Source organism: Schistosoma haematobium, chromosome 1, assembly GCF_000699445.3.
Source record: "Schistosoma haematobium chromosome 1, whole genome shotgun sequence".
In the NCBI taxonomy this organism is placed as follows: domain Eukaryota; kingdom Metazoa; phylum Platyhelminthes; class Trematoda; order Strigeidida; family Schistosomatidae; genus Schistosoma; species Schistosoma haematobium.
In genome coordinates, this window is record NC_067196.1 from 44637412 (window position 1) to 44664383 (window position 26972).

General features: G+C 30.0%; 1 protein-coding gene across 2 annotated transcripts in view; it reads right to left on the reverse strand.

The window, feature by feature from the left end:
* The window catches only part of MS3_00009924 (uncharacterized protein), a 111728-nt gene that overhangs the window by 69165 nt on the left and 15591 nt on the right, over window positions 1–26972 (reverse strand). The window contains exons 2-5 of one of the 2 annotated variants that reach the window (XM_051218331.1): window positions 15974–16093; window positions 14396–14462; window positions 4549–4686; window positions 1229–2065 (exon numbers count right to left, since the gene is read on the reverse strand). In XM_051218331.1, coding sequence (XP_051074183.1) covers window positions 1986–2065; window positions 4549–4686; window positions 14396–14462; window positions 15974–16093 — 405 coding nt within the window. In that variant the 3' untranslated portion in view covers window positions 1229–1985. Of the gene's footprint in view, window positions 1–1228; window positions 2066–4548; window positions 4687–14395; window positions 14463–15973; window positions 16094–26972 lie in introns of those variants that run through there. The other variant, XM_051218330.1, reaches the window with a different exon arrangement.

Sequence of the window (26972 nt, forward strand, 5' to 3'; positions counted from 1 at the left end):
ATACATATATTTTGTATATGAAGCGAATGGAATAGAAAGAGGAACGACGCGCAGTGGAGATGGCGGGTAAGCCAACACCCCTTTAACCAGTAATTATAGTTACATAAAAATAAGTTACAGACATGTTATGAGTAATGGGATAAGAAGTGTATACACACCTACGCGCTCATATAAAAGCAGTCAAGATTGATGAACGAATAATTAATAAGGTCAAAACGTGACTCAAGTAGAATGAATAGAATAGGCTGTCCGAAAGCTAGAATAAGGTATACGGGCTTAACATAATAACCAAAACTATAATACAATTCTGATTTTTTCAGATGTGGCTTAAATTGAGTCACCAAACGTCAAAAACTCTAATTTTTCTACTTATTGGATTATGACAACCTTATTAATCTCTTTATAATAATCTACCCAATACTCAATTTATTCAAAATTATCAAGTCAAACCTTGATAATGATACCTACAAACATTTTGAATGTTTTACAAGTTAACAAAATTCTTACTGAATTACATTTCCGATGCAAGTCCTTCGTCAGAGTTACGCATCAAATAGATTTGAATATACAATTAGTAACCACTTATAAAATAAAAGTCCAAATTAATTAAATTTCAACTATTTTTTAGAAATTAAATTACAACTCTAAGATATCGCATTCTTATCTTAGGAAAAACTGTAAAAGTACACTGTTATTATTGAATACATTAATGTTTGGATTTATTGAATTCCCTATGAAAGTATTCAACTATTTTCACCTAACACTTCATTTATGCTTATCATTCATCTTTTACAACCCATCATTATAAAATATGACTTAGAGAGTATAACTAATCTGAAGTAACATTATATGACATAAATTACAATTATTCTGATGATATATATATTTCAAAGGAATTTCTTTTCAAAATGAATTTACTTTATTGCCTATTATCTATAATCATCGAACCATTTATTATAATAAAAGTAATGCAGTGAATTATGGGAAATTATGAATACTTCTTAATATTATCAGAAGGGGTTTTGTAGAGATTCTAGAGATTTCACTAGTTGAATTCATGAGTCAATTGAAGCTAGACCACCATGGAAAACCTGAAAGCACTGGACAGCCGTTTCGTCCCAATATGGGAGTCCTCAGCAACGTACACCTCCGCGAGATTTGAACCTAGGACCTATCAGTCTTGTGCTCGAGCGCTTAACCATTAGACCATTGAGCCGGCATCCAACGGTGTTAATGTCTAAATATTAATGTTTTAATATTGTTTATCAATTTCAATAATGAACTCAATTAATAATAAATTATAATTATGATTGTACTAATAATAACACTGATATGAAAAATAAATATTCTGTTGCCTTTGTAGTATTTATACTACTACTGCTAATACTACTATTACATTATATTAATACTAATAAATGTAATTATAGGTTTTACAATTTACACATATATAAAATGAGGAAAAAATGTGATAACGGACAACAACAAATTATTGAATATGTTTTGTTTTCTTGTTTTAATATTCAAATTGTAACGATGTATGATCTGATTACTATGACTAATATATCAATAACAACAGTAAAGAAACAACAAATATGTCACAGAATACAAACAAAGAACAACTGAATTATGTTCAGCTGTCATGAGTAACAATAATAACGAAAATATACAGCATAATTTTAATTGTTCATATATATCATTGAAAGTTTGTTCGGATGACGAACATTTGTAGAAAAAAGAAAGAGAAAATAAGTAATAGAAAAATGAAGAAATCATGTAATCGTGCATTAGTATATATATATATATATATATATATATATATGTATAGAGAGAGAGAGAGAGTTTTCATGTACATGCATTTCTATAGTGGATAGGTTAGTGAATAACTGTATGATGAAGGAAAAGATAAAGATAAGTTATAGTGAAAGGCTAAAGGTATAAAAAGAGTAATACATAGTGTTGGTGAATTCATACAGGATGATCTCCAATCAATAAAATGGGTTTGTATTATTTTTCAGTGATGTACTGCGATCTAAACGATTTGTGAACTTCTTTGTTAACTCTGATTCTGTATTGATAAGAAAAATGATATGACACAACAAATGGACACAAATATGTTGTATATGAAAAACGTTGACAATAATAATAACAACAGAAAATAAATTAAACAACAATAATTCCAGCACAGATTTTGCAAAGAAAACAACGATAAAAGACAACGATACATTTATATCAAAGGCACACATCTTATATACTCTCACAAAATAGATAAATTTTCATTGATGAAAAACAGAAATGACAGCACAGTCCTAATGCTTTACTAACCAAACAGAAATGGATTTAGTTTGATTCTGCTACATATCCACTGCAAATCAAGTGTTTCAAACACAAGCCCATTTTTCCACTAACAAATTCTCCAAGTTTTCAGGGAACTAAAGTACAAATGTCATCAGTGAACTTGATGGGTTGGTCGCGTAAATGTTTAAAGACTTCTAATACAGTTTTTTATTGTTTTCATTTTAGTATTGAAATTGTGGAGTGATCGCGGTCAAGTAGAAATAATTATGTAAACCGTAGAATGACAACTAGTAATGTTTCTTCAGTCATTCATCTATATTTTATTTATATTGACTACATAGATGCAACCTGCCTACTCTGCCCATAAAACAAATTTGCTTAGCATCGCTTTGAACAGTGTGCACCATTTATTTGCACTGAGATTTCTTGGTCGCTGTTATCCGTAGTAATGGTATGTATTAAATTTTAATAACTTACGGACGACATAAAAAACAAACAATTACATTCATTATGAGCAAAGATGGATAGTGGCTAGCAGTGGAATCCAGGACACATGGTTCGTCCTATTTGAAACTCGTCAGCTGCATGTACCTGCATCTCAGAGTTGATGTTCATTCAGAAACTCAAAAGCAGTACCGTCTGCTTCAAACGCCATGGCGTTATCCACTTCGCTACCAAGTCCTGATAGCCACTTGCTTGTGCAATGAGGTGAAGTTTAAATTCACTTGACAACGTTTGCTCGTATCTTCCCACTGGCTAAATGGATAATGCAATATCGTTTAAAGCGAACGGTACTGGATTCGAGTCCCAGACCGAACATCAACTCTGAGATGCAGGTACATCCAGCAGACGAGTCTCAAATAGGACGAAACCCGTGTCCTGGATTCCACTGCTAGCCACTATCCATCTTTTCTTATAAAGCTTTGACCTAAGGCGATATTGAAGCATTCCGCACAGGATGCATATATGCCAACATGAGACTGATCAATTGCACTCATAAATAACAATAGGAAGATTAAAACAAACAATACCAGGCGAATTTAAACAATTATTCTCTTTTACTGACTAAAGAACAATTTGTTCATTTGCTTTATGTTTTAGATTATTGATCGTATAATACGTATTTAAGTGATTTTAAATGACTCCTTATACTCATCCTTTGTTAAAAACTGTTACTCAACAGAAATAAATCTTTTCAAACGAATTAATAAAACTGATTATATCACATAGTTTATATAGAGCACACACAGGAGGACAAATTCTATGAGCAAAAAGCTGATAAATCGGATTATGTAGGGTCTTTCGTCGTCTCAACACTGGTAACATTAAAACACTTTTTTGTAAAGTAGATGTTGTATAGTAGGCTTTATATGTAATATAATGGTAAGAACAAATTCTTAGATTCATTTCAACACGGATACAATCTATACGTACCTGGCATATTTAGTTTACGATTTACAAAGTATCCTTTTTATATGAAATAAATGAAACCTAACTAATAATGGAATCCAGAATGTTCGTTTCATACTGTTTGGCACTCAGTTAGATCTATGAGTTATTGTTCTTCTCGTGATTCAAACTTAGTTACATTCAAACGATTACAAATGATACTAAAATACTCTTATTTATGACTAGTTGATAAGTTATTTTTTGAAATAGTTAAAAGCTTGTTTAGTCTGAAATGAATAAATATGTACAGAGAGTATTCAACTAACAACCTTCTGAGAAAAAGAACTTTTAACACAGGTATTTCCCTTCCCCCAAATGCGTTTTCCATGCTTACAAATAACAATTACGTAAGGCCATAGCTCAACTGAACATCAAAAAATAAATATTCAAGTCAAACGAATAAATAAATACTCAAAGAACCTAGATTTCCGAGTAATATAAATGAGAAGTTTAATCTTTTCTGTTTGTTTGAATAGTGTATAACAGCCGTAAACGCGAATTTTATAACTTTTGATAATTTCAACAGCTTTAAAATAGTCTGCTACAGATAAAAAAATCTTTGTTGACATTCAGAACATGGGGAACATTCCAGCATAAAAAAACAAAATATTTATTGAAGATTTCTATAATGCATAAAGTTTCTCCTGATCAGCAAAGATTATATGAAACATCATATGCAAAATAAATTGTTTAGTTCTACATAAAAAGAGCATGACTAAAAACTAGGCTTCACATTATCAACACATTACGAAACAATTACTTTAAACCATTTGAGTAATTGTCAGTTAATGACAATCAACTTACTTGTTATAGGTGTATCGGGTACAGAGGATTTTGTTTTAGCATTAATTCTAGAATTCATTATACCAGTTGTAGCTACAGCTGTAGTTTGACTTTTACTCGCAGCACATCTTAGCAAATGATATACTGGATCAACTTCACCTATAATAAGAATATAAAAGTTATAATGAAGTTATTTAAAGTATACATGAATCAAATTCAAATGTAATAAACTAGTGGAAAATAATTAAGAAATAATCGCTATATATATTACAATATAGCAGTTTGGTGTGAGCTGCTTATATTCACATAAGTAGTATATAATGATGGTCAGGAATAGAATGTATTTAAGTAGAAGATCGAGAAGGAAAGAATAGGGACGTCAAGCGATTAGTATGAAAATGAAGAAACAATGAAATCTGAGACGATGGATTGATATTTGCAAAAGGAACAGTCAAATTCTAGACAATTGATTGACATTTTGCAAATTAAGTGTTTACTGTATGATTTTAAGATTTTACTAAGATGTTCTGTAATTTGTGTTGAAATGCATTCGATTGTCCCCCACTCGTGTTCTTGTTCACTACAGTAACGCTAAACAACTCGAAGTTGTTTGTGTTATGATAACAAACTCTTACAGTAACTCACTGAAAATAAAAGAATAACTTGAGTAAAATAAGAAGTTTTGGTAAATGTACCATAATTTTGAACGGGGCTGAAATGTGTAGGAATTTCACCTTTAAATATGTCAATGTAGAAGTTTCTTCTGGCATTCTACCAATTGTATTCATTATATTAATATCCAATTTAAAGTAACTAAGCTCTCGGAATATTGTGTCCAAGTTTACTTAAGAAGTTAAGATAGAAATTGATGCCTTTCAAAGACTAAATAGACTAAATCACACAGAAAATATTAAAAGCAGCATAGAAATTCATTATTTGAATTAATCTACTTTTGATTAAGAAGATGTGGAGGATAAACCAATTTTTGTGATAACGATTTTCAAGATTTTCCATATATGTAATTTTACTTATTTACCTTCAAAACAAAAAACTACATTATTCAAGATGTTATGTTATATTGTTTTGTACTGACTGGACATTATTTTTCAATATTTAATGGTTCATTGTCAAGGAAATATTACAGTCTCATGTACCAAATAAATTTCAATGTCATAATATGAATCTTTTATGACATACAATAACTTAGAGTAAAATAATAAAGCCAACATACACTAGATTCACTTGTTGTTTACTTGTATCTTCCCATTGTTATTCAGGACTGCAATTAATCAGTCTCTTATTGGCATATTTGCATCGTGTGCGGACCGCCTCAATATTGACTGAAGTTACAATCTTTATGCACAAGTAGAACGGAATGTTATCTACATAAATATTCTGATCTAATCTCTGCTGTTTAGGATATAAGATAATGAATGTCAAAGTTAACTACCTTTATTGTGGATTATAATACCAAACGTCAATTACTAAGTTGGAATGATAACTTTTAGAATCGGTATGATCGGTTCAATAATTAACATTACAATGAGATATCTACGTGTTTCGTTACATACACATCGTATATTTATATGATTATTCCTAATAAATCAGTGAATATCAGTAAAATACCTGTCTTCAGTAAAAGACTATGCATTATCAAATGTGGAATAAGTAAATCATATTAGCTAAAGAGTGACATATAATTTGTTGTAAGTTTTATTTTGTAAACACTTGAAATTGAGAGGTCACTTTTGATCAATAAAAATTTCATTTCAATTGAGTGTTTCTTTGAAAATTTTCACAGGAAGAATTTTACTATCTTCCCAAACAGTTTATATCCCCCCTGAGACAATTCCATGAACAAACATTATTCCATTGACAATAAACTTATTTTCTTTAATATTGCGGGTAGATATACAACAATATCTTGTTGCAAGAATATATATGCTGTTTTCTGATGATATAGTTTTATAGTTTGTAAATAAAACTAATGAACTACATGAAACCACCAAATACGTTAAATAGGTTGTATTCATATCAACACAGCATCAGGAAACATTGGTTAACAGTTATCACTATCGTTAGACTATCAAATCCAGTGCTTTAGCTTAGAATCCAATCATCTTAGTTTTATGTGTCATTCAGAATGTATTTATCGACTGTATAGTAGATACTTTCATGATAATGTTTTTATTCAATATTTTACTTTATCTTCAATATTTCCGCGTAAATCGTTTGTTTGAAAAAAAAACAAAAAAAGTTTTATGTTTTTATAAACCGGTTAAAAGGTAATCACATAAAAGATTAATTTTTTCGTGTTTATGAAAACTAAAATATCATGGAGCCAGTAGTATACAAATCTTACTGCATTTTAATTCATTCATTGTTGTAGAGGTTCTATTATCTGATCACTTATAGTGAATTATAATTATCCTTCCCTTGATTTATCGATCACAGAATCAATACATTACAATAAGCAAAGATGGATAATGGCTAGCAGTGGAATCACGGACGCGCGTTTCGTCCTATTTCGCCCTCGTCATGTGGATGTGCCTGGATCTCATTGTTGATGTTCACTCTTCGACTCGAATCCAGTACCGTGCGCTTCAAACGCCATCACGTTATCCACTTCGCTATTGAGTCCTGATAGCCAATATCGAGACAATACTCACAGAATGCACATATGCTAATAAGAGACTGGTCAATTTCAGTCTTAATCATCGATGGGAAGATTCAAGTAAAACAATAACGTTTAAATTCTAACTCATATTACATTTTACAATTGAACCCTCACCGTATCATTAATTTGTATTTATTATTCTGTTCAGAGTTACGTACAATGTGTTATAAATTCTCTTATAACTAAGTCTTTATAAATTCTTATTTGCTTGAGAATTAGGAGAATAATTTTCTACTCTCACCTATAAAATCTTATCTCATCTTTTATCAGACTACTATGTTTTGTTATTTAAGAACAGTCTCTTGGAGTGTTTCATACTTATTTCCCATTAATTTCATACATTAATTAATAACAAATAAATAGAAAACAATTACTCAAGCTTTTCAAAAGTTTATATAAATATAGACTCAATTGTAATGGATAGATTTTTAGTTCATTAATTTGTTATTATTTACTGTTATTGATTGTTCATATGTCGCCCATTTACTTTTTTATATGTAAATAAAACAAAAAGCAAATACATTCGATGAAATAGTTATTTTTGTTGTTGTTGTTGAGGAAAAGGTTTACCATAATAATGATCTAGGTGTTTTATACAGTACTGATTTGAAAAATATATACAAAGTATAAAGTAATTGGTGATTAATTTGTGCTGATCATGCATATCTCAAGGTTGAAGGATTTCGTTAGTTTTTGTCTCGAAGATTAGATGAAACTATTAAAAGTGAATGAGGTATGGAGACAAAAAAATACTTCGGACACCTACTGTTCAACCGTTTTAAATCTTTTATTTTCATTATTATTTTTCATAGTAAACCATTTGATAACAAAGTAAAAGAAATAAATAAATAAAATGGAAAATGCCGTGGTAACAAATAACTATTTTGGCAACTGTAGCTATAAAACGATAGAAATAACTTTTAGAACTATCTATAGCACATTCTAATGGCTATTTGATTGTTCTGTATTCACTAAATGTTTAAGTTTCAACATAAATTGTACATAGTTAGATTTGAAATATCACAATTTCTATATTATCTATAATTTTGGCCTTGTGATAAATGAAACTAAACTCTGATGATATGCAGTTATAAAGGTGATTGAAAGTTATTAAATAATAATCTACTGCTTCTCTTCCCCTTCTCATAAACAATGATTTGATTAATTTTTACCCAATTACTAGAGTAGAACAACTCATAAACTTTCGTTTAGCAATTCAATTTACTTACCTATATGTTAAAAGAAAATTTTCAAAATAATTCATAAGTAGTCAAAGGCACTTATGCTAATATTTACAGTGACCCTTAACATTAAGCGCTTTGTGTCTGACATTTGTACATGAAAATACAATGTTGCCTCCCATTACTACTGTTAAATAAGATTTTTTGTTTAAATACTCTATCTTTTTTTAATTCCTTTTAAAATTCTCGCATATTTCATTAATTTTAACTAGATGCCTTGATTATGCAATCATCCATTTGTTAAAATGAATTTTATTTCACCGGTTAATCAGTTTCTAAGAAAAACATCCCTACTTTATATGACTTCATTTTAAATATGTCGTGGTGTGTGTTACTGATGTCCACAGATATAAATTATGTGCATCAACAATCGAAAGTGAGATGCCTGGATGCAGAAAGTTAAGAAGATCAAAGAAGAAAGAATGAAAACAAAGAATGATTGGTGTGGAAACAAATGAACAATAAAGTTTGAGACAACTGATTGACATTTTGCAAACGAAGAAATTATCGTATGGTTCTCAGATTTCAGCAAAAGACTCTGTAATTTTTTATTCACGAACATTTGACTATCCCCATTTGCGTTAGTACACCACTACTATTTTGTGCTTTTTCCTGTTTCATATATATATTCATCTGTCTTCAAACTCATAATCAATGAACAGGATTTATGAAATAACAAAATTTCCGTTTATAGCTTTAAGCCGTTTGCAGATGGTTAAAAACATTAAAATATAATGAATTTATCCATATTTTGCAAAGTTTTTCGTTAATGTATTACATTCATTCATTTGAATTGTCTATTGTATTCACACAGTTACATGGTAATGCAGTTTTACTCCGTTATAATGACGTTCGAAATCATTCCACATTGAATAATTGACACTTCTGAGGAGTCCCACAATAGAACGAAACGGCCGTCCACTGCTTTCAGGTTTTCCATGATGGTTTAGCTTCAACTGACTCATGATCTCAACTACTGAAAAAATATTTTCTTTGAAATAATAAAATATAATTGTACAATATACAACTTTTCTTAGATTGTAAAAAAGCCCATAAAACGTTGACTCTCTAATTAACGCATGAATTTATGAATTAATTTATGCCAACAGCACGTGTTATAGATAATTAGATTTGACAGAAAACTATCATCATTAATCAAATACATCGAATAAAAGATTTATATGAAATACTATTTCTTTATCGAATTCCCCATTTGAATCCTACAAAATGGAGCCAAATGTTTTTTACAAAATGTAAAGACAAATCGTCTACACATAGTACACAATATACAGTTGTTTGTAACATGAGTCACGTGTATGTGAACTGCTTAAATTGTTCACAGTTTTGAAGATAGAAATAATTGCATATACATGAAATTACTGATTACCAGCTATAATAAAAAGGTAATTGTGAATTTGTTATATCATATGATGGTATTTAACAATGGATAATAGCTCATCCTATTTACTGAGCTAAAGATTTTCATGAGTTTTGAATAAACATTCATAACTACAGATTATCTTTAGATTTGAATCACATCAAACTTATAAAACAGTAAATAATGAGATTAAAACTGTAAATGACTGGCATCTAAAAAAGATATAATGGTCAATAAAAAACATTAGTTTTTGCAATATAATGCATGATTTATATAAGATCAACATCATTCAGATTTGTGTTATTATTTGCTAAACTGCAGGGTCAAAATCAACAGTAGTGGTTACTATTTATTTATTTTAACACATAGATATTGGTACAAGGAGGCACCAAATACATATGCGCCACACAAATCTCATTTGATATGTGTGGGGGATGTGATACCGCCCGGGTGCCCAAACTGAAGCAGATGGTTTTCTCACGGGGCCACACTCGGAGCCTTCGACATGAAGGTTTGATCCACAAGGCAGTGGAGCAACGTCAGGAGATGCAGTCTCATGGTAGCCGGTGACCAACAAATGGTTACCATTACATAACGATTAATCAAATAATTAAAATATATATTACAGATCATTAAGAATACTAAATTTATCGACAGAATCTCTTTTTAATGAATTTATTATTTAACTGTACAAATTTGACTGTGTAGAATGGTAAAACTCAATTTCAATAAAAATTTGAACTATAAACAAACATGATGATGTAATAAGAAAGGTCATAATGACTGATTATTCAGCGTAAACGATAACAGTATGAAGTTGTGTAATTTCTACGAGATGTTCCTAGACAACAAAAACTTTGTCAAGCTAATTAATCTGTCTTAAATTATAATATCCATGACATAGGATAACTAAAATGAATTAATTATTGAACACTGATAAACGTTTGTGCATGGGGGTGAATCTGTATTAGGTTTCAAAACGTCAATGATACTGAAAAATTCATTAACTCTATCCAAATTAGAAATCTCCAGTGAAATTTAGAAGCGGATGCTACTTTATGGTGATTACGAGGTTATGCTATCTTATCATAGACTATCTGAACTATAAAAATTCACTCTTTCAAGGATAACAGAGTATTTTTGAATCAATTTGCGGAACATAAACATTTGTTTTTGCCGATGATGTTTCATACGTTTCACAATATGTCATTTCAATGTGTTTCTTAAACAGACCAATAGGTGATATCTTCAAATGCTTTGATACTTGTGAATATAAGTGACAATAGAAGTATCTTTTGTGAATGCTTAAAAACAAATACTCTTAAATGAGTGTTTTTATAAGTAAATAACAAAGCTATCCAGAATTATTTTGAAAGAATGCTTCTATCTTGATTTACAAATAAAGAAGCCATTTGATATCGTTAAAGGAATATTTCAATAATAAATGATAAGTAACCTTTTAAATAAGAACAAAATTCAATAAATCTCCTACTGAGGTTTTTTTTCTCCATTCTCTACTGCCATTATTTACATTTTCATATGTTGTTTATTTCTATTCATAAATGAATATTTAGAAAAAACAAACAAAATAAACAAATAAACCAGGACATTGTAAAACCTGATGTTATTTGAATTATTTGTATGAGCGCTTAGATTTGATTCGTATGTTTCAATATAATGATCATTGAAAGCTGTAAACTGTTTCTTTTTTAAAGTCTGATTCTAAACAATAAATTTCCAACTACTGATAAAATACAAATGAACAAAAACTCATTTTTCTTCAATCCTAAAAATTATAGGTCGATGTTGTAGTGATTAATCAAATGTTATTGCCAAGGTAAAAAGAAAAAAAAGTTCCATTTTTGTTTAAGTTTCAATTTCGAGAAGAAAAGGACATAACATTTTTCACTTTATTAATTAATTAATCCTTGTAGTGTCGGCTATTATGTTAAGCCTATATACCTTATTCTAACTTTCGGACAGACCATTCAATTCATTCTACTTGAGTCATATTTTGACTTTGTTAATTATTCGCTTATCAATCTTGACTGTTTTTATATGAGCGCATATGTGTGTGCCCTTCTTATCCTATTCATCACATGTCTGTAGCTTATTTTTGTGTGACTACATATATTGATTAACGTTTGGTTAAGTGGTGTTGGCTCATATGCCTTCTCCACTGCGTCTCATTTCGCTTCGTTCTCTTCTCTTCGCTTCTCCGATATTTTGTGAAAATCAACGATTGTGTGTAATATACGCGTTCACTCTCGTATTTGACTTATTTAATTCCCTTATTGACTAACGAGATTTAAGTCAATGATTATATACGAGGATAGACGGCATATACATTTCAACAAAAATCATTCATACAATATACCTGAAGTCAGATCACGAGGCATTAAAGTGGAGAGTTCGTCGACAAACATCGTCCGATCTAAATGACGACAAAATAAAGGGCCCCACTAAATGCTTATTCAACTTGATGATATTTTTACAGATGATGTTAATATCATGATTGTTCTAGATGTATGTATGTAACTACCCAGATAAGTAAGAATTGATTATTTTCAAAAACGAAAAGGTAGAATCAAGAAGAAATCCACTTCCACATTGATCATAAAGAAATATCACAGTTTAATATCAACCATTTTAGATAGACTATAGTCTTAACTTTAAAAGGATATTTAAGGTAGATGTTGCTAAATCGAAATTATTTTTCATTTTATGTATCACATTGATTACAAAAATAAATTGTTGTACCTTAGAGCTCTTTTACAACTGAAGAACATCTGGAACTCAAAGCAACTGTCAACCAACACCAAGGTCAGGATTTTCAATACAAATGTCAAGACAGTTCTACTGTATGGGGCAGAAACTTGGAGAACTACGAAAGCCATCATCCGGAAAATACAGGTGTTTATTAACAGTTGTCTACGCAAAATACTTCAGATCCGTTGGCCGGACACTATTAGCAACAACGTACTGTGAAAGAGAACAAACCAGATCCCAGCGGAGGAAGAAATTAGGAAGAAGCGCTGGGAGTGGATAGAATACACATGGAGGAAAGCACCCAACTGTATCACAAGACAAGCCCTCACATGGAATTCTCAAGGCCAAAGGAGGAGAGGAAGACCAAAGAATACATTACGCCGGGAAATGGAGATAGATATGAGAAAAATGAACAAGAATTGGATGGAACTAGAAAAGAAGGCCTAGGACAGATTGCGTTGGAAAATGCTTGTCGGCGGCCTATGCTTCATCGGGAGTAACAGGTGTAAGTAAGTAAGTAACGTATCATCAATCGGAAGTGTAATACCTAAAAGCAAATGGTTAAGAAGATTGAAGAAAAGAAAACGAGAACAGTGAGTGATTTCTGTGGTAATGACTGAACAGTAAAGTCTGAGATGACTGATTGACACTTTTCAAATGAAGTATTTACCGTATAGTTCTCAGATTTTACTAAGATATTCTGTAATTTCGTATTCAAACACATTCGATTGTCCCTACTTGTGTTCGCGTTCATTACACTGCTGCCACAAACGAATAGAAGTATCTGAATACCTCCCACTGTTCGATCATACGTATTATAATGTTATGATTTTTGAAAAAATTCCTTTTTCATTTATTTCTTCAAACGATCTTTCAATATAATGAATCTATATGATCAGGTTGATTTGTGAAATATAAAATATCTCTTCTTTTGTCCATTTATTTTCTTCCTTTTTAAATAAGATTGTCTTATATACTATTTCTTTAACACTTACATAAATGCATATCAATAGATATGCATTAATAATAATTTTAACTATGTTTCTTCTAATGATCAATTGATCTATCACTAGTATAAAGTTGTAAGCTCAATTATACATCATCCATATTTATCCATATTCATTTGGTAAACTATTTATGCTTAAAATGAAATTTGTTATCGAATGCATAAATGTATCCTTAGTATAGTGGAGAAGATTTGTAGCTGAGGTGGATGATTTTGATGGAGTTTTATTCTCATAGTCGGATGATTTAGTCGTGGAGATTTCATCTTTCTTCTGAACGACGTCATCAAAACAAACTTTAGGTAGAAGTGAAGTAATACGACCAAAACAAAGAAGTAAACAATAACAGGTTTAAGGTCAACAAGAACCAATCAACATAGAGGTATACAGGACTAATTGAGAACCATATATGGAAAAATTCAAACGCTTCACTTTTACCTGAAGTTCCTGCTGATGATATCATTCAGAGGAACAACGAACACTCCACGACTAAACCATCCAGATCAGAAAACAAAACTCCATCAATAGTATCCTTACTAAAGTATATTTCTACCATAACTGGTACTCATCTTTTTCCAATATAACACAAAATGGGATATTCTTCTTTAAATTTTGAACTATTAAATGATTATAGTAAACTACCATTTACTAATTTAAACATAAATCAGTTAATAGAATTTAATGAATGTATTGTCATTTAGTTTGAAGTGTAAACGATTTTGTTAAATTACAGTAAAAAGGTAATGAATATTTCATTTTCATAATTAATATAAATAGAAAACTCAATAAAATAATTTACCTTCTGGTGTTTGAGGATCCGTTGGTTGATTACCATTTTCTTTACGTTTAATTTGATCTTTATCAGTCTGTAAATTTAATATTTGAATGTCTTAATAAATAAGTAAATATTTAAAGCCTTAATGACTACATTTGTAAAAAAAAACTGTTGTTCTACTTTTTATGTGATAAATTATGTTTACAAATGTGATAAATTGAGTATATCGGCACGTTAGTTGTAGGATCTTCTATTGTTTGTAATAAATATCACATTAATTAAAATAGCCAGTGTATCAGTGTTGGGGACGCCAGATCCCCAGAATTCACTTGGGAAAGGATCTAATCTTGTAATTTATTTAGAAAATTTGAATTTCTTTGTTTTCGCTCCAAAGGCGCTCTTATCACCCTCATGTCGTATTTCCCACTGAGAAATATCTTAAATGCTATTGATTTGTTGCGTCTTTTAGTATGCTATTTGGTAACTCTCCCCAAGGACGGTTTTGCACTATATATATATATATATATATATATATATATATATATATATATATATACGTTTTGAATTGTGTTTGTTGGTATCGCTTGTTTCTGGCTGTTTCGCAGAATATACTTCCCATTACAAGCTTGGAATTCTCCCTCTAGTTAGCGGGGCTGGGACTCATCAATAGCTAGCTTACTGGTCTTTGGTCACCGAATCTTGTTCTTATTCGCAGATTAAGTGAACTCGTGATAGCTTCAAATCTAGCAATCAGTATGTTATATCTTCATATATTATCATTTGTACTGGTAACATAATTCACTTATCAGCAGTTTGTTAACTCATTAGTTATATTTCTTATTGATGTGAACATTTGGTTTAATTGAATACGATCTTTACGCATAAAATACTAATCAACATTTGGCAAACAAGTAAATTACAGTACATCAGTTTAGGTATACTGACTATTGATTTGAAATATATTTTCCCCATTTTCTTGGAAACGAAATATATTTTTTCAGGGACAAAAATCAATCAGTGCTAATGATCCATAAATATCACGCTTTAAGTATAGAGTCTAGATACATTTGGATTAAACATCGTTTACTTGATAATAATTGTGTAGCATACAGGAAATGATATGAGTAATATTGGTGAATAGAGGCTTAAGGCCCTAAACGTACGTTCATTTAACACGATAACATTTCACTAAAGACTAATAATTATGATTACCATCTTGGTATGATTATTGAATTCATTAATCAATAGTGTGAAAGCCATCAATGAATAAAATATCTAAAAGGTCTTCATTGTCTGTAGCCATTATCACTAACGTATAGATACACTAATATGGACTGACAATCATTTTGAAATTATAAATCACATGCTATCTATGTTTACTTTGATTTTATTCGGCTTATAATAAAAGTTTATTCAAGCTGTCTTCCAATTAAATGGTAGCAACATACAAATTGTGAATTATTCCAGAGTTAGATACAACTGTGATTCCATTTTTTCAAAAGAAGAAGATATACAAGTTTAACGAAAGTAATTTTTTATGTTAATCTTGAAAGATTTTTTTCATTATTCTTTAAAAAGATAAATTTTTCACTAATTACTTACCTTATCTTTTCTTAAAGAATGAAAGGCTCGTTTCCATAATCCTTTAATATTTTGTGAACCGGATGTTGTGACAGATTTCAGGTCACCAGAACCGTCTTTCTTCATATCAATAATTTTTAACTGAATAAAATGTAAATAAAAATGACTTATATTATGACATTTGTTTTATGTCAAATCAAACAATTATCAGTATAGAAGTTGTGGAGATTGTTAAGTTTTTGATTGAGATCATGAACCGATTGATGTTAGACCACTATTGAAAAACTGGAAACACTGAATGGCCGTTTCGTCCTATTGTGGGACTCCTCAGTAGTGCACATCCACGATCACGCCCGCGGGATTCGAACCCAGGGCCTTCAGTCTCGCGCGTGAACGCTTAACCTACTGGACTACTGAGCCGTTATTCAAAGGTGTTAATGTCTAACCTCAACCGATCCACGAAATTTCGCGACCATGTTCCATTGTACTGAGGTAGACACCTGTTTCTACCCGACACGGATTACATTCAGAGTTTAAATAAACATGAATAAGAATATATTTAGTGCTGTAGAAAAGATGCAAATTATTAAAGTGTAGAGTTACTGTTAATTATTTACTGAGAACGTACACAAAGCACTAGAATAACCTTTTTTATAACTGCGTATATATGTGAATCATTTGAAGCATTTTACATTTCTGTCTGTTGTAATACAATGTAATTTGAATAACGTGAAATTATTTTATGTCATCAGCTGAAGATAACACTTTGTACAAAATCAGTAACTAACTTTAAATTATACAGTCTCTACTGAATAATGATTGTACATGCTTTAGTTTTAGTAAGAAGATTTGACCAGATTATTGATATAGTAGTAAATAGCAGTAGTAAACTATAATTTTGCATGCATATTGGTATTGTGTCAAAAATCAATTTCAGTCTAAAATATTGATCTTTGAATTCAAGATTCATGGTTTATTAACAGCATAGTCGTCAAATGGTCTAGATTTACTCAGCTTGATTTCTATAAGGTCGTTGACGCATATACTTGTGGAAGAAAATACGAGGAAGAAATTTATATCGAATACTCTACTTTCTCAGATTCTTAGCTTAAATACCATATTTGAGCGTTTTAATAATGTTGTTCGTTGTTTGTCGTAAAATTTCTTTGTTACTAATTAGCAAAAACGTAAAAAATGAACTCGGAATCTAAGTATAAAACTATATTTTAAAGTCTGGAATTGCATATTTACATATCGCTTTGTTTACTAACAGGTAAGTAAAATTTTTCTTTAATTGCCCCAAACAGGTTATGTATATTGCCAGCCTAAAATGTTAAAAAAAATCAATGGGTTGAAAAATACCAAATGGTTAATGATGTGAACGACCTATCATTGATTTAAGATTACTGAATTAATGATAAACCATCAACACAGCAAAACATAATTTGATTTGATTTACTGAACTTCCGTATAGCGACCAATGTTGTTTTACGAATATCAGTAACTATAATGTTTTCAGTTTCAAGAGAAATTCATTCAGCTATTCAATACCAAAAACCCAAGGATTTTAAAATATCACTTCAATTTCAAACGATAATCTCAAGTCTTCAATCCTCTGAACTATAATATTTCATCATATGTTAATTTTTTTTACAAAAGAACAACTACCTCCAGATACACATCAATATGGTCAAAAGTCAAATGTTGAACAATATATAATCTCTTAAAGTTGAGTCAGCAATTGATCAAAACTTTTATATTTGAATACATTTCAGACTATAATCAATCAAAGAACAATGTCTACACAAATTATATTTAGAATAGATAATAAAACTTCACCAATGAATTCTTTGATAAAGAAAGAAGAATTAGATTTATGTAAAGAAAGTAATGTCACAAATGTGTTATGTACCGACAAGAATAATGAATGTTAACTTTTGGAATCTATTAATCGACCAATACTAACGCATATTTCCGTTGTATAATTATTAAGTAACTAACTATGGATATTCATATTCCTCTTGTTATAAGCGTTATTTTGACTCATAAACTATTATTATACGTTTTATCATTCTTGAGTTATACCTAGTATATTAATTACTACCTGCTCATTCACAGCCACATCTGGCTAATTTTTGTACAAATGTTGTTTCATATTTTATTGGTACGTTGTGGTCTGCTTGATTGGTATATAAACAGAATATGTTTGAAATACAATGATTCATATTGCAGAGGCTGAGACTGGTGTTCTGGACTTAACTGGCTGGGCTAGGAGGAAAGCAGGGTCAATCAGGACTCTAGGCTGGTCGCACGTGTTTCACGCGTCCTTGTTTCGACCGATAATTCACTTCCCTCTAATCAGCGGTCACAAGTTATAACAAAATGGAATGAACAATGTTTAGTGTCTTTCATTGAACTTTACGGGATAAGATTTTCTTTTTACAAAAGAAAAATGATAAATACAAAATTTCAATAGTTGAAATCATGAGTCAGTTGAAGCTAGACCACCATGGAAAATCTGGAAGCATTAGACAGACATTTTATTCTAGTATGGAACCCTTCAACATGATAGTCTAGCTTCAATTGACTCATGATTTCAACTATTGAAATTTCTAAAATCTCTACAAAACCCCTTCTGAAAATACAAGATTGTTTATGACATTTTCTTTAATAAAGTAAAAATGAAATCATAAACAAAACATATTGGGTTAATTGAATTTAAACAGCTTTTGAAATGTTTATTTGATCTCGATTGAAAAACAATCCATTATGAATAATACACAAAATAAATTCGTGTGAAATAAAGAAAAAAAATAATAGTAAAGCTATTTAACATTGATTGAGAAATTAAACTAAGTCTATCTTTAATATGATTGATAAAGTTAACCACATTTACAAACACGGATAATGTTGTGTAATTCAATTTACTAAAGTTCAATGAAATAGGCTTGAAACGAATGAATTTAATCACAGGAATATATATATATACCAATCATGCATTGTCTCATAACTTTTGTTTTACTCTATAAGTACATATTTCTATATTCTATGTAGTATGAAGTTCAATAAAGAAATAAACTAGGGAAAATCAATTCATTTCCTTACGTTTACCTTATTACTAAGTAATCAATAAATGAATAGACATATCAGAAGTATTTTTTATGGACAAAATATATTTTCATAATAATTATGACTATACAAATGAAGATGATGTATACAGGGTAATGGTTGTTGCCATGGAACTATTTTGAATAAATGCATGATTTATCTCATTATTAATCATTTTATTATGGCTAACTACCTTAAAATGTGATTTATTCCAAAAGAATTTTAAAAAAAGACTTTAACTATAGTATGGAAAATATTATCAGTAGGTGCATAGTGTAGTAGTTATGATTTTCGGTTTGAATACAAATTTGTCACACTGCATAACTTTACTAAGTACCGTAGAAAAAATATACATCGAAATGAGACTGTTTTTAATAATCGTCATCTTAAGTCACCAAGCAAAACTATGAAGCCTGTTTGTCGAGATATTTTGAACAATGTCAGTTCACTACCTTGTATACATTGATTGACAATATTTATTTGATAAACATAAATAAACATTTAATTAATCACGGAACGTTTAGGAATCCAAGGCATCACAAATATATGTATTGACGCTTTTGACAGTTTAACTAGAAAATTTATAGTCTAGAGAATACAGTTTTTAAACTTCTGTTGACTATTTCATAGTAAAAAAACTTCAAACATTAATTACAAATAATATGTTTCAATGCAAAAGATATACGTGAATGACTACAATTAGATCACTGGTGCATATCTTTAGTGTAATGTTTTTTCCATAAATTATAGTATAAAGCTTTGAGTTATCAAGTCTATTGTTCTTGAAATATGTCACTTAGTCCCTGATAGTATTGTGTGACAGTCAGTTTACATCTTAACTTAAAGACTATAACTGAGACATACACACTCATTGTATGAAATCTTCATAATATCATTGTAGTAAACTAATATATCTCAGAATAGATGAAAGCGGTATATTTCAACGGTATTTTTCAAAAGTAAGAGCAAAGAAGGATGTATATTGATGTTTTATCTTTTTGAAAAAAGGATAAAAACTGTATAACTTCCAAAACTGAAAATACAATATTTCACTTTGTTCGAAATTCTAAATAAATTTCATTATTTGCTTGTTTTCAAGAACACAGTACGTAAATATATCAAAATAATCATTATCACTAAACATTTGACTACTATTGTATATATATAAGCTGAGACGTTCATGATAAACTTTATTACGACCTATAATAAAAGTTTACCAGGTTATACAAATAGACTATAGCAGATTTACTACGCTGAACTCATTTGCATTCTTTACATCCACACTTCTATATTGCCTTACACAACGCTTGGGTTAGTAATGAACGACCATAATAAAACAACCATAATTTTAGAATAGAATGAAGATCTTTTAATATAGAGGCTCCTCAGTAGTGCGCATTCACGACCCCGCCTCGTCCAGTGCTTCCAGGTTTTCCATGGTGGTCTAGCTTCAATCGACTCAAGATCTCAACTGTTGAAACTACTACGATCTCCACAAAACCCCTTCTGTTACTAATACAGAGTTTGTAACTAGCCAATAAATAGAACTGCAGTCATATTAATATCAGTCTACAAAAATGTGCTTCATTTAAATGATTGCTAAAAAATGAGTCCGAATTAAAACTAGTTGTTGTTAGATTGAAGCAAAACCGATTTTTTTTGAATATTTATCAGTTTTGGGTGTTCTGTTCTTTTTTTTCAATTTTTCTTCATTATATAACATAAAGAATATTGTTTACTTGATGGAGCGGTATGTCAGAGTGAAATTATGTCTTTTTAAGCGAATTAGATTTCTGTTTCATATTCAATCGGTATCTAATTCAATAATGGTAATTTGTTCATGATATTTCCAATGACATTTATTCAATACAATATGTTTTGTAGCAATTTATTGTAAAGATCATTCAGTATGATATGTAGCATGCATTTTTCAACTATCAAGTACCTATAAATGATGTTGTTCTTAGTTCAAGGTATCGTGTTTTTGAAGATTCAATAAACTATACGTTTGATACCATTTTGTATATTCTTTCTTTAGGTTGTTCAAAAATGAATTAGTTCCTCTGTTGGAATTACTCAATTTTCATGAGGTTGTAACACCATTGAATATGGAACATTTAAAAATACTAACGTTTGTATAATGTTTTTTATACATTAATCTCTGTTAAAATCATTTAAACAGGTCATAATTATTATTTTGTTTATCCGAAAGACTGTGAGAATCACTTTTTCAGTTTCTAATAATGAAAGCATAATAATAGTATGTAACATTAGTTATAGGATGTTATATACACTTGAACAAAAATGGAGAAAAGCTAGTTACTGTTTCGCTGAACATAAGAGTGAAACAATTACATTCATATTATGATTGTAATATTTTGTGATATGTCTATTATCAGGAAGGGGTTTTGTGGATATTATAATAATTTAATAGTTGAGTTAATGAGTTAGTTGAAGCTAGATCACAATGGAAAATCTAGAAGCACTAAACGGTCGTTTCTTCATAGTTTAGAAATATTCAGTAGTGTACATCTATGTCTATTAATTTAGAAATAACCTCTTCTAATAACTTCAGTCCATCAAGAATTCTATATAGACGACTTGAGAAAAAACGGTTTTATTCCAATTCTTTTTTTCTCCTTAACCTTCGTAAACGCCTTATAAAGGTAGACAAATTTAGATCTTGCTACAAGTATGCATTTGTCATTTACTAATTCGTGCTGTTAATAATTAATTTTCAGACAATCTTATTATATGACTAATTTGACTTTGGTATCCGTATTAGATACACCTGATTTTACTGCATTCAATTAAATAATTTTTGGAATGAAACATGAATACAATTATTGTACAAAACAACGTACATATTCTACTGGGTTATTTTTTTAAAATTTCCGCCTGGGGTAAACATATGTTCTTGTATAAAGAACGTGAAAATTGTATATTTCACTAATAAAAAGTTAACTATTTGATTGATTTAAACAAATAAATATATCGTATTATGTTGAGATAATTTAAATCAACTAACTTAATTTCTATTTACTGATTTCTTGTGACAAAAATATGAGATAGATATATTTCTTGAACGGTTTCTCTTTGATAAACGTCATCAAACCTAAATATATGATCGAATAAATAACGAGATGTATCGCAATCTCAGTGTAAAATGGTTTGGTCAACATTTGACAGAATCATTTAACAACTAAGTTTATTTACATAATGCCATACCAGGTAAATTAAATTTGAAAATAATAATACTAACAACTGAGTATCATGAAAGATCATTTCTATTAAGAAACAGATCAAAACACTAACAATATTAACATCATTAAATGAATTTCACGACCTATAAATGACTAGAGGTAACAAATTGTGATTGAATAATTTAGTTTAATTAAAAGTCATCGGGAATGAAAGTTAATTCATAGCCAACATTCATCTCTGCTTAAAATGTTCATGACTTACTGATAATATCGAAACACTCTGCACAGAATGCATATATGCAAAAAAGCATATCAGTTGTAGTTGTAAACACTAATGGGAAGATTCAAATAGCCAATATACATAAATTAAAATTTTAAGCTATATTTTGTAAGTTCGTACCCGAGATTGCAATAGGAATATAAAATATTTGATTAAGATCAGTACTCAAAGTAATTGTTTACTGCAAAGGAGTTCAATAGGCAATACTACTCATTTATATGCCGAAAATATGGCAAGACTAAAACAACATCTAGAACAAAACTCTCATCAGAAAATGTACAAACTCTTGCTTATTAATATGATTTTATAATTTGCATTAGAACAATACAATTGATTAACGATATTTACATAACTATAATTGTAATGATTTCACAAATGTAAACAGGATATTTACCAACAAAATAATCGTAGTTTTAAGTTACATTGTTTACAAAAAAAGCAGCGCATACATTTACCTTTGACTTGTTGACAAAGATTTATTAATTAATAACCATGTTTCCATATTTCTTTTCTCCTAAATTCTATAAATTTAATTCATTAGTTTTAAGGTATTTGCTAGTAATTATGTGTGCTACTGCCCACAAATGCCCTGGTACGGCCGACAGTCGAGAGAGTCCGCTCTCCCTCTCAAAATACTCTCACATGGCCACGCGTATATAGCCTCTACCAGGGAATTCCTACTCACTGCCTTCTCGTGGCGGGGTTGTTGTTTACGAAATTGAGAAAACGAAAAGTGAATGTCTGGCGCTTTAACCGGGTTGGTGGACACGGAGAGTCCACCTAGGGGAGTTGGATAACCGTGAATTCAAACCAACGGTGCACATGGGCTCCATGATCCTGACGGAATAAATGGCGTGTGAACCAATCGTTGGTCACCGGCTATCATGGGACCGCATCTCCTTACGTTGCTCCACTGCCTTGTGGATCACACCTTTAGACCGAAGGCACTGGGTGTGGCCCTCTGAGAAAACCACCTGCTTTAGTTTGGGCACCCGAGCAGTATCACAGCCCTCACACAAATCAAATGAGATTTGTATGGCGCATATATATCTTATGCCTCCATATACCTGTATTTATGTGTTCAAATAAATAAATAAATGTTAGATACTATTAGATTACTTCAAAGATAAACTATCATGTTCAGTTTAACATTAAATTTTCACAAGTTTACTGCTTTTCACCCTTGCAAATTAAACACTGTATTTTTATTTATGATTAGTCTAATCTTTACTTGTTTACAATAGAAAAACAATCCATTTTAATTGGAACCAATTGATCATATTTAACCTATTCAAATTTCAAATCTGTTTATATGGAAATTATTATTCTTAGTTTAATCATTGATAAACAAAACAAAAAAATTTCCCAAGTTATTTAAATAAATTAACCAATTAATTTGTCTCATATTTCTACTTTACTCTTTTGTTTTAATTTTCTAATTTCATTTTATTTTGATTAAGTTCAATAATAATAAAATTATTATGAGACGAACCAATCAAAACAAAATAGTAATATAAATAAACGAACAATAAAACTGCTATTAATTGAAAATAATAAATACATAATAAATAATTTATAAATAAATAAATGGAATAGAACAGGTTGTCCATTATAGATTTACCTCAAACTACTTATATGAACAATTTTTTTTTCACTGATTGAAATCATGAGTCAATTGAAGCTAGACCACCATGGAAAAGCTGGAATCACTGGACGGCTGTTTTGTCCTAGTATGGGACTCCTCATCCATGACTCCGCACCCCGCGAATTTCGAACCTAGGACCTATCAGTATCGCCCCAGGAACTCAACCAACTATAGATTCAAATAAGATCACATGACAGACAGATATCTTCCTCGATTGAGAAACATTTGATTGAGACTAGTCATAAGATTGACATCAAGTCAACATTTTTAGTGTTATACAAAAACCTTCAAGGATGTAAACTAAGGTTTATTGAAGCCTTCGTTATACGGAAATTGAAACCCACTTTATGTGTTCAAAAACAACTTGCTCTTACACTTGACCTACCCTGGTAATATTGATTTATTATCCAAAGTGGTAATCACATTGTTTTTGTGTACTTTATTGTTATTATTATTTCTCTTTGTTACGACTTACCTTTAACATGTCTAGTTGACCTTTTAATTTTCATATAGAAATGTCTTAACAAGTATATATGTGGTCAGATTGTTCGAAATGTATTGCGCAAATATATCATATAATTCTGATAAACTTCGTCTTCTCATTGTATTATCAAAATTTATGTAAGGGACTAATTGTTTTAAAAATAGAAAATTACCATCAGAGTAGAAATGTAACAATACTGCGTTATTTTAATCAAAGAAGTTATAAGATAGTAAAAAATGAATACGACATAATGGTAATTCATTTTTATTAAAGCCTTGCAAACAATTTACAGAGTTAACTGTCACATAAATCACCTATTGTATTCTACTAAACTTGAGGGTTTTTAGCATGTAAAGTTACTTAGTCAATGTTTAGTTACATATAAGCTTTTCAATTATTGAATAATAAAGCAATAACAAAAACTGACTTTTAATAAATAATCGTGTATTGCGGTTATTAAACAGCATACATCGACTGATATTATCCACGAATGTATAAATAAAGTGACTTATACTATTTACAGTGCAGTTGCTTACACAAATGAATATGAAAAATGAGATTATATCTTCATAGATGAAGTTTTCATTTGTTAGTATGAAGTGGTAATTATGGGCAGATTTTAAATTTGTGAGATAATTTATGAGTGTTAGAATATTAAAATAAATTACAAGACATTGAGCTGAATTATCTAGTCAGATGACCAACTGTATGAAAGTATTACTTATATTGACTGAAAGTTAGATATTTTCGTATTCTCAAACATTATGCATAAACAATAAGAATATCGTGATTTACTTCCTCTCAGAAATTGAAATCAAAGGGTAATTCATATCCAAATTAAAACATAGTTTACTCTTATAACGAAAATATAAAAAATCAGTATATAATCTTTTGAATTTTAACCTCTAGACCACTAAGTTGGCATCCAACGATGTTAATGTCCAACTTCAATCGATATATGATCTTGCGCAACCTTTCATCCATTGTTTGAGGTAGATAACTGTTTCATATCTGACACGGATTGGACTCCCTTGGTCACGGCTTCTCACGAGAAATCCAGTAGTCCATCTTGAAGCTAGACATTAGTGAGTACATGATTAGTATCAGTATGGGCAATTGTAAAGATTGCACTATCTTCACTGTCGAGTCAAGCGTATGCGATCGTGGATGCGCTCTGTTAAGGATTTCAATACTAAAACGAATCGGTCCTCTAGCGCATTCAGGTTTTCAGTGGTGGCTTAGATTGAATCGATTCGTTAATTCAACTGTCAAAATACTACGATTTCCATAAATCTACAAACTGATTATCAGCATATTTTTGATTCCTAACATGAACGTGAATAAAGTATATAACTGCAGTTTATTATTATGTCAGTATGCTAATAACTCATGAAATTCACCGGGATTAAATGAATAAAGAAAGCGTAGAACTTTTTGTTATTCTCTGAGTTGAATCTCGTTAAAAATAATTGTTTTTTTTTAAAAAATTTTCTTTGTCATTACAGTAATTAAAGTACAAACATGCAAATTAATTATATGGTTTGTTTAATTGTCAAGGTGATTTACATCTATACATTATTCTCTCTTATTTTTATCTTTTATTGCTGTAGAAATTATTTTATTTATTTTATCGACTCAAACAAAACATTATGATTTCATGTCTTTGAATTCATTTTCCCTATTTTGTACACAACGAAATCATAAAGTCTTTTATCATTGTTCTATTCGATTTATCATTCATCTAAAAGCTGAAAAACGTTACTTGTTTTAAAATTGATAATAAAAGGGGTTTACATACCAAATTAGAATATACGAATACTTGTAAACAAATATTTTTATTTGGATAAATCAAACACTTTTACTTTTCAAAAGGGTGCTCTTTTTATGATTTTATTTTTGATGAAATTAACAATATCGATCTAAGTTACTTTGGCGTTATGTAGATGATTAAAAAAGTCTACGTCACGTTTTGGTTATAATAAGGAAACCATTGAAAACATAGAGCCCAGATAAGCTTTATTGTTTTGGAGTAAGATACTATTATAGTCATTGATTATAATCTTCTCTACAATCCAAGTATGATTTTCGGGGCATTAGTTAAGTGACCGAGCCGTAAATAACTGAACTGAGATTTTTTTATTTCCAAAACTTCATGATGTACAATCATTGAAATCAGCGATATGCCTAATTCACACTGATCGTAGCTTTTAGACACAATATAGGAACTATTAGATGATTATTTTCAAACTCAATATTTTCCTGAAGGCTGAAATAGAATAAGTTGAAACAGCCAATTTATC